At 41.7% G+C, this 13,121-nt stretch overlaps 1 protein-coding gene across 1 annotated transcript in view; it reads right to left on the bottom strand.

The window, feature by feature from the left end:
• The window catches only part of ARMH3 (armadillo like helical domain containing 3), a 166,894-nt gene that overhangs the window by 130,965 nt on the left and 22,808 nt on the right, over positions 1 to 13,121 (bottom strand). Inside the window, exons 5-10 of the mRNA XM_082854900.1 lie at positions 12,813 to 12,920; positions 8,678 to 8,770; positions 7,880 to 7,954; positions 7,709 to 7,795; positions 2,881 to 2,937; positions 926 to 969 (exon numbers count right to left, since the gene is read on the bottom strand). Coding sequence (XP_082711026.1) covers positions 926 to 969; positions 2,881 to 2,937; positions 7,709 to 7,795; positions 7,880 to 7,954; positions 8,678 to 8,770; positions 12,813 to 12,920 — 464 coding nt within the window. The remainder of the gene's footprint in view (positions 1 to 925; positions 970 to 2,880; positions 2,938 to 7,708; positions 7,796 to 7,879; positions 7,955 to 8,677; positions 8,771 to 12,812; positions 12,921 to 13,121) is intronic.

The raw sequence follows: 13,121 nt of genomic DNA, 5'->3' as shown, positions 1-13,121 counted from the left end.
CCTGCAAGCTAAGAGGCACCCATCTGCTCTTGAGGTAGCGTGTACCAAAATGCCCAGCTACTTCGGGAGAGTCTTAGAAAGCAAGCTGCAAAAGTGTGAAACTGCTCTAACATATGGCTGATCCAGTTATTTCCCAAACAGACTATTACTTGAAAAGTGTGACAGTAAAATTAAGGCTGTAACAGTGAAAATCTTGTTTGTTTTTGAAGGAAAAGGAGGGAAATCTGTGAGCTAAACTATTTGTGGAGATGGGACAGATTTGAAATCCCAATACCCAATCGTGTATAAGCAAAGTCTGGAAAGGAGTAAGAAAGATCCTGCCTGGTCCTTGCCAGGATTAGATACACTTCTGGTTTCCATTCACTGAATACCAAATCCTTCCCCATTCCCAGCAAGAGGGAAAGCAAGCATCAATGAAAAGAGCCCCCAGAACAGACAGGGACTCTAGGAAGCTGCAGTTGATTACTGATGAAAAAGAAGTATCTGTCAAACTAGAACTAATTCAGTGCTTTCTTTTCTTTTTTTTCAAGCATACAAAAAGCACTGTTTCACAACCTTTTTTACATAGAAAATGGTATTTATATGATACATTGGGCTAAATGGAAGAGCCTGCTTATGGCTGGAAAACTAGTTAAAATGCTCTGCAATAAAATACCAAAGGTTGCATAAGAATGTTTGAATGTAAGAGTTGCTTAAACAAAAGATGGACACTAACATGGTGGCTACTTCTCCCCAGTGTTAAAAACAACTGCTGCTAAAGCCATCAAGCCCAGCTAGAACAAATGCATCTGCCAGCAGCTGTACCTCTAAATACTCTTCTAGGATAGGTAAGAGACGTTCACCCAAGAACTCTTAACAAACCTGTTTCGTACTCAACCAATTCAAACGAAAATTAGACCCTTCCCTTCTGGAAAGGTGGACTTACCTGTTATACTCAGATAAAGCTTGAGCAATCACAAGCCCCATTCCCTAGAGAGAAAAAAAGATAGCACAGGTGAAATAAGGGGCTGTTGGTGATACTATGACTAGACCACAGAAAACACTAATTACAGCGCCATGGTCCAAGCCCAAGAAGTTCTACCTGAAAGTAGGCAACAAGGACAGGAATTCTGAGAGACATTGTCAAAGGATCAAAAGGAACTTCTTTGGAAAGATTTTTCTGATCTAATTATCTTACTTAAGGGTTCCAGATACAATTAAAATAGAGTAACAAGGGATGAAACAGACCAGCTCAGACCACTGACAATTTCACTGGGATAATTTTCACCTCAAAAGAAAAGAGTGAGTTAGAATCTTCAAACAAAAAGCTCTCGAATGTCTCTAAAACAACCCATAATAAAAGTGACGAGTCCCACATTAAATGAAGGTGCAGGGACTTCCCTGGTGGCGCAGTGGTTAAGAATCCGCCTGCCAATGCGGGCGACATGGGTTCGAGCCCTGGTCCAAGAAGATCCCACATGTCGCAGAGCAACTAAGCCCATGCGCCACAACTACTGAGCCTGTGCTCTAGAGCCCATGAGCCCCAACTACTGAAGCCCGCACACCTAGAGCCCATGCTCCGCAACAAGACAAGCCACCACAATGAGAAGCCTGCACACCGCAACGAAGAGTAGCCCCAGCTCGCCACAGTTAGAGAAAGGCTGGGTGCAGCAACGAAAACCCAACACAGCCAAAAGTAAAATTAAATAATTAATTTAAAAAAAAAATGAAGAACCTGTCATTGCTTCCCCAACATTGATTAAAAAAAAAAGAATCCGTCTGCCAATGCAGGGGACACGGGTTCGAGCCCTGGTCCCGGAAGATCCCACATGCCGCGGAGCAACTAAGCCCGTGCGCCACAACTACTGAGCCTGTGTTCTGGAGCCCGTGAGCCACAACTACTGAGCCTGCATGCCACAACTACTGAAGCCTGCACGCCTAGAGCCCGTGCTCCACAACAAGAGAAACCACCGCAATGAGAAGCCCACGCAACCACAACGAAGAGCAGCCCCTGCTCACGGCAACTAGAGAAGGCCCGTGCGCAGCAACGAAGACCCAATGCAGCCTACAATAAATAAATAAATAAATTTATTTTTAAAAACAAAGACAAGCTACTCTCAGGCCACAGGAAAACAGGAATGTAATGGGAAGAAGCATCCAATAAATACTAATTTATCAACTTTCCCCCTAGAAACTGCTAAGCGTATCACAAAGATCAATTAAGGCCACAAGGATGAATCATGTGTGCTTTTTTTTCAGAAGAGAAATTAGAAGAATGAAGAGGGCAAGATGGAAAGAGAATAAAGCCAGACACCTGGTCATCTTCTTCCTCCCTATATTCAGAGATCAGATGTTATTTCCCAAACCTCCATGGATATACGTAGCAGATATATATCGTCCTCCATGTTTCAGCTTCACCAAGGCAGGCTATAAATATAATCTGGATGGTTCTACAAGAAGAAATCTCACAACATTGAGTCATCTAAGCTTTTCTTTTTTTTTTTTAATTTCAGCTTTATTGAGGTATAAGTGACACACAAAATTGTAAGATATTTAAAGTGTACATCATGGTGATTTGATATACCATCTAAATTTTATTCTTGGAAATGTAACTTCTTGACTCTGTAGGATAATCAACCTCAGCACACTACAACATGAAATATAACTGACTATTTCATCATGATTAGCAAGCAAATATCCCCTCACACCTTCCTTCCATGATGAGAAAATAGAAAACAGTAAGACAGTAGCACTGATGCTCTAAAAAGAAATACCTATTCCCTCTTTATAGCCAGATGAAATTAACACAATAGCTCTCTACTCTCTGTTCTAAATATCTACTAAAAGTAAGGCCACCAAAGGCAAGTAATTAAAACAACACACAAGGATCCAGATACTCACATTGAGCGTGGCTTCATCATCCACAATAGACAGCTTCACAATATAAGGATTCACAGACTATTAAACAAGAGAAGAGACTCCAGGTGAGTGTGACCTAGTTAAGAACCCATTAGCTATTTAACAAAGTGTTCACAAAAATGCTTCCATAAGGTGCTCTCTCTAGAGTGATGCTCCTAATACCTATGCCCAACTATCTTGCCAGGTGACTTCCTCCATTTCCAGTAAATCTCTCAGTGTGCATGGGCATTCACCAAGCATGCACAGATACACACACACACACACACACACACTTCTATTCTACCCACATTTTCCTCTAGACTGAATCAGCTCAGGCCTATGTCTGCCACTTCTCCCATCTTTCCCTCTTATTTGTTTCTAAGAAGTAAGTGAACGCTCCACAACACTCACTTTGTCCTATCCTGCCAATAATTTACTGAGTCTATAGGGACAGCTGTCTTTTGGGGTGCATAAAAGCTCCCTTGCCATAAGGCACGAATTTATAAGTTGCTAACTGACACTCATCCCAAAGGCTCCCTAACCATTCCACAAACTATATCCAAGGACTGATTCACCCACCCGTAAAACAAAGCCACCTTGGGGGTGGAAAGTGGCAGCTGCTTAACAGCCAGAGAGGCCATTTATAGATCCAATACCCAAATAACACTGCAGGGGAACTGAAAAAAAAGATGTAATTACCCAAACTACAATCTGGTCAGGACACTGGGGTTTAATGATTGTCCCATCACTTAAAATATTGGAAGATTTCTTGAGTTTTTCCAGATTCAATCTCAGCTGGGCAGCATATGGAAATATATATACATTTAAACTCATTAAGCAACTGGGCCATCTCCTACCAGTGGGATGAGAACCAATGACGTGCTCACCTTGAAAACAACCCCTGCGTAGTATGTGAGGAAAGACCTACTACAGATCAGGCACCAATTCTAACCCAGGGGAAGCTAGAAACAATAGTTCTCAGATTGGCAGTTCTTACAGCAACCAAGAAAACATTACTGAGAAGCTTGGAAACCCAACTGAAAGGTTAACACCCTCCCCCCCCCCCCCCCCCCCCCCCGCCCCACAGACTTTATTAATCAAGTTTCTGAGGGCATCTTTCGAATGCTAACTGGGAATAGAGAAGGAGAAGCTTTGTTTTTTTAACAGCCCGAATGTTTACAAGGTTTTCTACAATACAATTCAAGGAGGTAAAACTCACTCCATTCGTTACTTGATCTGACAGAGGAAGGCTCTCAATACTTCTTCCTATAACTTAACAGTCAAATCCTGCTGACGCTACAGACTTCAGACAACGTCCAAAGCAAGTGGATCCTTGGAACTGAAAATCAGCAGTAGGCTGACCTTGAGATGCCATCAAATGAAAACAACAGTAGAAAGAACAGGCCACTGTCTCTTGGCACAATTTTTGAAAAGTCCTAGTTATCACCTTCCCAAAAGTAGACTGTCTTAAGTAATAATAAGGACCATCTGATGACCAAGAACAGCCTATGCATTAGCAACAGTTGAGGAAAAGGCAAGGTGGCTAAAATCAAGGATTTGAGTTCTAGATCCTCGACTTATTGTGACAAGTTAGGCACGTTAATAAACCTAAGCTCCATTTTCTCATCTGTAAAATGGGGAAAAATGTTTTCTTCCTTGGGGTTGCTATGAGACTTAAATCAAGTAAAATCCTTAGCACAGTATCTGGCATATGATAAGGGCTCGATTATTGGTAGCTATATTTTTTTTCCTTTGACATTTTTATCTCAGTCAAAGGAAGATCTGTAGGGAAAAAAGAGAGAGAGAAAGAAAAAGAGAAGGAACAACGTACAACCGGACATAATAAACAATTTTGTAATTTCTGGGAAACATCATGTTCAGGGCAGCAGTTGGGGGCTGAGTCACTTCATCTCAGAAGACCTGGCCAACCCAGAAGGCCAAGATTTTAATGCTGTGAAAATTTCTATTCTGTCAGACACTGATTTTCCTTAACACTATATACCTGTTGTGGTCATGTTTTAAAACTCAAGGCAGGGCTTCCCTGGTGGCGCAGTGGTTGAGAGTCCGCCTGCCGATGCAGGGGACACGGGTTCGTGCCCCGGTCCGGGAAGATCCCACATGCCGCGGAGCGGCTGGGCCCGTGAGCCATGGCCGCTGAGCCTGCGCGTCCGGAGCCTGTGCTCCGCAACGGGAGAGGCTGCGACAGTGAGAGGCCCGCGTACCGCAAAAAAAAAAAAAAAAAAAAAAAACTCAAGGCAATCTACTTTTCATCAGCAAGACAGGATTACAACTCAGTCAGCCTTCACAGAATCACTCTAATAGGGTCCAGCCTTTACTTGATCTAAACCATACTGAACAAATTTCATTGCTCTTCCCTAGACCTTTTTTTTTTTTGGCCTCCTCTATCTCTTGAGATGAAATTACTAAAATGGAATGCATTATTTGAAGTGAGCAAGAACTACTTCCATTCCTTAAGTCCAACACCTAATCTCTCTTCTCTGTGTTTAGCTGGACACCAAGCCTCTCTGGTGCTCTTTGCACCTTTCTGGAAAGGTTACAACTTACCCCACTGGTCATGGGATCGATTGTGGTGGTAACTAGAATGTTGTTCCCCCTAGCACACCCTCTTGTATTTTGCATAAAACTTCACCAGCTTTTGGTTTTGCTATGTTCATCTGGAATTCCTCATGCTCCTATCAAAAACCTTCCTGCTCCATGGTCACCAGGTTTCCTTAATGGTTTCTGGTGACTGACATATCAAAAGCTGCAAAGCCCAGATAAATTATGCCTACCAGCTTGCCCTCGCCTACTGTATTAATTCTTCTGGGGTTTCTGACAGACTAGAGATGCATACCCCACTCAAGAAATATGATTTTCTCCAGTTCCTTGGCCATGTCCAATTTTTCAGGCTGACATTTCAGGAAGTCTTACTGGGCTGAACCAGGGCTCAGTTCACATTTAGAGAAGCCAAGCCATTGCCTCAGAGTGGCCTACATCCAGCAGAATGTTCCAAAAATATTCATTACTGATGATGGCTCTTTCCTTTCACACATAACTCGCTTTAACTACCTTCAGCATTTTTCCTCAGCTATTTTTCCTGCTGTTGTAATAAGGCCCCAGAGGCTATTACACATGACAGAGATCAAAATGGCTACCATGCCTGCCCTTCCAGAGCACCAGCAAAACAGGTGTTGGTGATAAATTACTTATTTATTAGTAGCTCTGTACACCATTTGTCAGTTCCTCCAAGACAATGAAAGCAATCAACTCCTGGGATTTATAACACGTTAACATTGCTCCACATATTCCAGTCCCTCTTTAAGTATTCCTTTCTCACAGCCAGCCTTTCTTTCATATCCCTATTTATAAGAATAAGCTCCATATTTTATGTTACCCATCACTTTTGACCTGGCTAGTAATCATATCAAAAATCACTAAGTGAAGATCCAGAAGCTCAAAAATGAAAACATTCCCTCCAGCTGGCCCATTTCTCATAGTATTGCTACTTATTAAATGAAGAAAGTCAAGTTGCCTCAGTGCAGCTCCTGACTTCTGGGTTCAGTAAAGTACTCCTAGTGTCCAGGACCCAGTGTCAAGTGCTCCCTATTCCTACAAAGCAATCCCCAGTGAGGTCCTGGTCTTCCCTAAGTGGCCCCCTTCTTTTTCTGTGTATTCTACCTTTTGAGGGGAATCAAGTAGATGCACCAATCCAAGTATAAATCTCTGAGTTCACCTCTTTATCTCAAAACCTATAAATCTATCCCTGACTAATTCAGAGGCAAAAAGAACTCCAGAATTAATATGGATAAGGCTCTGTCTTCAACTCCCATCAAAATCAGAAAGAGCCCCCAAACCAACAGCTGATATTTATACAAGTGGATTGATTGCATTGCAGAAATCCAATATATAAGTCCAATATTTCAAAATAGATGCATTAGGTCAGTGGTTCCCAATCCTGGCTGATCATCACGTTCAAAAGGAGATATTAAAAAAAAAAGAAAGATATCTAGGTCTCACCCCCTAAGAGACTCTGATTTGGTGTGTAAAGAGTAAGGCCCAGGGACTTCCCTGATGGTCCAGTGGTTAAGACTCTGTGCTTCCACTGCAGGGGGCATGGGTTTGACCCCTGGTCAGGGACCTAATATCCCACATGCCACACAGCACAGACAAATAAGTAAATAAATAAATAAAATAAAGAGTAAGGCCCAGAAATATCTTCTTTTTAAAAAGTAACTACTGAGGGACTTCCTTGGTGGCGCAGTGGCTGGCTGCCTGCCTGCCAATGCAGGGGACACGAGTTCGATCCCTAGTCCAGGAAGATCCCACATGCCACGGAGCAACTAAGCCCACAAGCCACGACTACTGAAGCCCGCGAGCCACAACTACTGAAGCCTGCACGCCTAGAGCTCATGCTCCACAGCAAGAGAAGCCACTGCAACAAAGAGTAGCCCCTGCACACTGCAACTAGAAAAGCCTGCACGCCACAATGAAGATCCCGTGTGCCGCAACTAAGACATGACGCAGCCAAATAAATAAATAAATATTTTTTAAAAGATAACTAGGTGATTCTAATGATAAGCTGGGTTTGGGAACCATTACATTAAGAGAGATTTACTCACTTTTTTAGAAGTTACACCACAGGATTCCTTTAAACAGCTATATCCTCTACCGCAGGCATCTAACATAGGACTTCTAGAATTGGTTTATCAAAATTAATCTATAAACCATTTACCAAGAACATGTCTTCTACATTAAGCAAAATCCTCTAGGAGTGGCCACATTTAGGAAGATTGTAGAAAGGTAGCAGCTCTCCATTAAGGGACCCACTTACCTCATATTTTCTGTAGTTCACCAGCAAAGCCAAGAGGACTACGGCATCATACCCATGTTCCCTACGACTTGGTGGGTGGGAAAGTATCTGTAACCAGAACCAGAAATGGTGAGAGTGCTTGAGGAGGTGGTTTACCCAAAAAAGAAAGAGGTGACAAGGGAACTGACCTACCTGTAAAATTGCTTCAAATATGCTGTTGATCATTACATACTCCAGGATAGTGTTCTGGCTGATGTTATCTGTCACCTGAATATAATAAAAGGCTATTTAAAGTCTATACTAAGACACTCTGATATCTCATGCATATCTCCTCACCTAGTATCTAAGAGAAACAGAAATGTTAAAACATTCTACTAGATACTTAGCAGATCTTAAAGCACTCCCAAAGCCATCTAAGCCTGAATAGACAAGACACTAGAAGGGTAAGAAATTAGCAAATTAAAACTTCCTAAATCTTTGAACTTCTCATTGTTTCTCTCATACCCTCACAAAAGCATTTGCCTAACAGTTTCTTGGGTTTCATTCCCCAGATGCACAGGAAGAACTTTATGATCCAGAAGTCTTCAAGCAGTGGCAGGGAAAGGAAACCACCTGAAGTAAATGAATAACACCCTACCCTCCTCCCACTAGAAGGTACAGGCCAGCTTCCAGCTATAAAATCAAAGTCAGAACAAATAAAAATATTCAGAATCACAAAAACTGTTTCCAAATGAGACCTGACGAAGGGCAAAATCTAACAATCCAGACTGGTACAGGTTAAAAATGTCAGCAGTTGCTCCAAAGAGCAACTTCTAGGAAGCGAAAGCCCATACAAATAACTTCCTTCTACACAAACACAACAGAGTGATGTAATGGCCCAGTAGAGATTTTTTTTCTCTTTTCCTTTCTAACTCTGGGCTCAAGAATTCAAATTTGCCCCTGCTGTCAATTTACACCCTTGACAAAGAAACATATAGGTAAGCTACTTACAGTCACTAAGCAGAGGAGAAGTTTCAGACATAAGCTCTTCAGACTTTCAGAACCTTCTGCACAAAGCAATGAATCCAAACTCTCCATCAAGTTCTGAGAAAGAGAACCACTAAGTATTAAACCATATCAAAGAACATCTCCACCATGTCTTTGTCAAACAGGGTTACGTTATGTAGGGTAATGTGAATAAAATAAAATGAAGCAACCATATCATTCCCTTAGGCCTAGGCCTTGCAAGACTAGACATAAAAAAGGAAGACTTCTAAGTAAGTCTAGCTATTTTGGGAAAAATGCCTTAGAACAACCGCACAGAAAAATAAAGAATTTACTATTCCAGCAAATGAATGTTTGCAGCCTATCACCCTCATATAAACCTTCGGATTAGAATGAAAATTTTTAAAAGATTAATAACAGTTAAATAATATACAAATTAAAAACAATAATAAACTAAATAAAATTAAATTCTATTAAATAAATTTTAAATAATAAATTAAACAAATGATTAAGTTAAAGGTTAATAATAATGGTTAAACTGCTAGATATGTTTCATTATTTGATAAGAAAGCATATCACTTGATGCAGGCACACTGAACAAACAACAAAGAGATAACATCACTACTAGCTGTTCACTGGCCATATGCACTATCCAACAAAGCTAGCTCATATCCATCCTGGTCGCTTCTACTAGACAATGTGATTAGAGTTTAACACTTGTACTAACAACTAACTGTTTTATCCAATGTAGTCAAAAGATGAAACCTTTAGATACTACAAGGAAGAAAAAAAGAAATAGTTTACATTAAATAAAGGAGGAAAATGAACGGAGAATAAGGAGTTAGCGGGACATCCCTGGTGGTTCAGTGGTAAAGAATCCACCTTACAATGCAGGGGACACTGGTTCGATCCCTGGTCAGGGAACTAATACCCCACGTGCCATGGGGCAACTAAGCCTGCACGCCACAACTACTGAGCTCTCGCACCTCAGTGAGAGAGCCCGCGTGCCGCAAACTACAGAGCCCACGCGCTCTGGAGCCTGCGCGCCACAACTAGAGAGAGAAAACCCGCAGGCCACAACTAGAGAGAAGCCTGTGCACCGCAATGAAAGATCCCACATGCTTCAACGAAGATCCCGTATGCTGCAACTAAGACCCAACACAGCCAAAAATAAATTAAATAAATAAATAAATAATAAATAAATCTTAAAAAAAAAGGATTTAGTGTGCTGGAAGGTCAAGTGAAGGTTCAAAATAAGCTACTTCAGGTCAATTCAACAAATATGTAGTAAGAGTCTACTATACGCTAAATATTGTGCTTTCAAAGAAAATAAGAAAAAAATAAGACAATGACCCTTGCTCTCAAGGTGTTTTTAGTCTAACAGGAGAGAAAAACAAATAAACAGTTTAATGGTTACTATGACAGTAATATATATGGAGGAAGGGAATTAGCTCAGAAGTTACCTATTCCAGGACTCCTCAGGGACAGGCTGTATTTTGAAAAATCAGTAGGAATTAATTAAAACTTGAGGAGGAAAGGAATTCTAGACAGGCATTAGCATGATCAAAGACACATGAAGAATGAAATGGCCCTGGACATGCAGTTGGAATACAGGCAGTTTGTTATTATAGAAGTATAAAGAGTGAGGCACAGTGATGAGAGATGCGATTTGAGAAATAAATAGAAAGAAGATCATAAAAGTTTTATACAGCTAATGAGGGAGTTTGGTCTTTATCCTTTTAGTGATAGGAAACTAATGAAGGGTTTTAAGCAAGAAAGATTTGAGTGTTAAGTTACATCACTCTGCTGTCAGCGTGGATGACAGATTTAAAGATGGTAAGGCTGGAGAGAGGGAGACAAAAGAAGACTAACCTATCAATTTTCTGAGGAGGGTTGCCATGTCTTATTTGCCTCTGTATCCCCGATGCCTGGCACAGAGGAGCATAACAAATGTTTGTCAAAAGAATGAAGGCATCACTGCAATAGTTCAGGGATAATGGGGACTTTGGCAGTAGAGGAAAAATAGAAAAAAACAGATATGAGAAGTATGAGCTGAGGTAAAATTAGCTGAACACGGTGATAGTCTGGATATGAAAGATGAGGGATAGGAAAGAGTCAAGGGTGACTCTCAGGTCTTTGGCTTGGGGAACTGGGAAGACAGGTATCCCCATTCTGACACAGAATGAATGAGGAAGAACAGAAGTATAGAAAACAATGAGTTCCATTTTGGATATGCCAAACAAGAGGTACTTAGGTATGTGTAAGTGGGTATATTCAGCAAGTGCTTAAAGAGAACAGGTCTGAGACTCAGGAGGAATTAAGGCTAAAGATAGAGACTTAGTAATCAGCAGTATATAGACAGTAGTGAAAACTGTAAGAATGAAAAAGATATTAGGGATTTTACTATATATATATAGAGAGAGAGAGAGAGAGACTGTAAAAGGTTAGAATTAAAAACTAACTCCAGGGCTTCCCTGGTGGCGCAATGGTTGAGAATCTGCCTGCTAATGCAGGGGACACGGGTTCGAGCCCTGGTCTGGGAGGATCTCACATGCCGCGGAGCAACTAGGCCTGTGAGCCACAACTACTGAGCCTGCGCATCTGGAGCCTGTGCTCCGCAACAAGAGAGGCCGTGATAGTGAGAGGCCCGCGCACCACGATGAAGACTGGCCCCCGCTTGCCACAACTAGAGAAAGCCCTCGCACAGAAACGAAGACCCAACACAGCAAAAATAAATTAATAAAATTAATAAACTCCTACCCCCAACATCTTTAAAAAAAAAAAAAAAAAAAAAAGAACTGACTCCAGGTACTAAATCTTTGTGTATTCCTAATTGCATATTCGTAACGTTTTTATTTTAATAAATTTATTTATTTTATTTATTTATTTGTGGCTGCGTTGGGTCTTCATTGCTGCACATGGGCTTTCTCTAGTTGCAGTGAGTGGGGGCTACTCTTCATTGCAGTGCACGGGCTTCTCATTGCAGTGGTTTCTCTTGTTGTGGAGCACAAGCTCTAGGCATGCAGGCTTCAGTAGTTGTGGCTCACGGGCTCTAGAGCGCAGGCTCAGTAGTTGTGGTGCACAGGCTTAGCTGCTCCGCGGCATGTGGGATCTTCCTGGACCAGGGACCGAACCCTTGTCCCCTGCATTGGCAGGCAGATTCTTAACCACTGCGCCACCAGGGAAGTCCCACATATTTGTAACTTTTAAAAAATAAACTAATCACTGTAAGGATTCTTTGGCATACAGATTTCTTTATTTTAAATGTAGTGAATGAGAGAAGACAGGTTCTTCAAAGTTCATATTATGAACAACATTCGTTCAAGATAGTGACAAATACTGCAAATCAGATATTTGATAAGGGACTTGTATCCAAAATATATAAAGAACTCTTACAACTCAACAATAAAAAGACAAATAATTCAATCTACAAACAGGCAAAGGATTTGAATAGACATTTCATACACACACACACACATACACATACACATACCCACATTGCTGGGGAAAATGTAAAATGGTACTGCCACTTTGGAAAACAGTTTGGAATTTCCTCAAAATGTAAACATAGAATTACCATATGAGGGACTTCCCTGGTGGTGCAGTGGTTCAGAATCCGCCCACCAATGCAGGGCAGACGGGTTCAAGCCCTACTCCAGGAAGATCCCACAGGCCGCGGAGCAACTAAGCCCATGTGCCACAACTACTGAGCCTGTGCTCTAGAGCCCAGGAGCCACAACTACTGAGCCAGTGCTCTGGAGCCCGCAAGCCACAACTACTGAAGCCCGTGTGCCCTACAGCCCACACGCTGCAACTACTGAGCCCATGAGCTGCAACTACTGAGCCCATGTGCTGCAACTACTGAAGCCTGCATGCCTAGAACCCAAGCTCCACAACAAGAGAAGCCACCACAATGAGAAGCCTGCGCGCCGCAACAGAGTAGCCCCCGCTGGCCGCAACTAGAGAAAGCCAGCGCACAGCAACAAAAACCCAATGCAGCCAAAAATAAATTAAAAAGAATAAAAATTCAATCATCTATGTCTGAGTCCAAATCTTCTAGTGCATCTAACTGTCTGCAGATGATCCATGAACAGCTGTCAGAAGCAGACATCCACAGGCACATCTACAGCTTATGTCTCACCTTCATGCACAGCTCCGCCTTGTCAAAGCCCATCAGCATGTTGATAATGTCAAACCCAGAGGTAGACTTATTTTTTTGATGGACTCCTCGAATGAGTGCACACAAGGTCTGCAGAGATGAGAGAAAGAATTCTTTCTAGAAAGGAAGTCTCAAAATGCAAAGGGCATTGGATCAGTAGCTTCACACTGCAACCTCAGAACCTTCTCCTTACACAGCTGACATTCAACTGCTCTATTCTCTGAGCTCCAAAACACAGTCTGGGTCTTAATATGTGCAAAATCCAAAAATGAAAAGAGGAACAGCAACTGA

The sequence above is a fragment of the Leucopleurus acutus genome (genome assembly GCF_964270905.1).
Source record: "Leucopleurus acutus genome assembly, chromosome: 14".
NCBI lineage: Eukaryota > Metazoa > Chordata > Mammalia > Artiodactyla > Delphinidae > Leucopleurus > Leucopleurus acutus.
The sequence above is the reverse complement of the archived record's forward strand: the minus strand, read 5'-3'. Positions and strand labels throughout refer to the sequence as shown.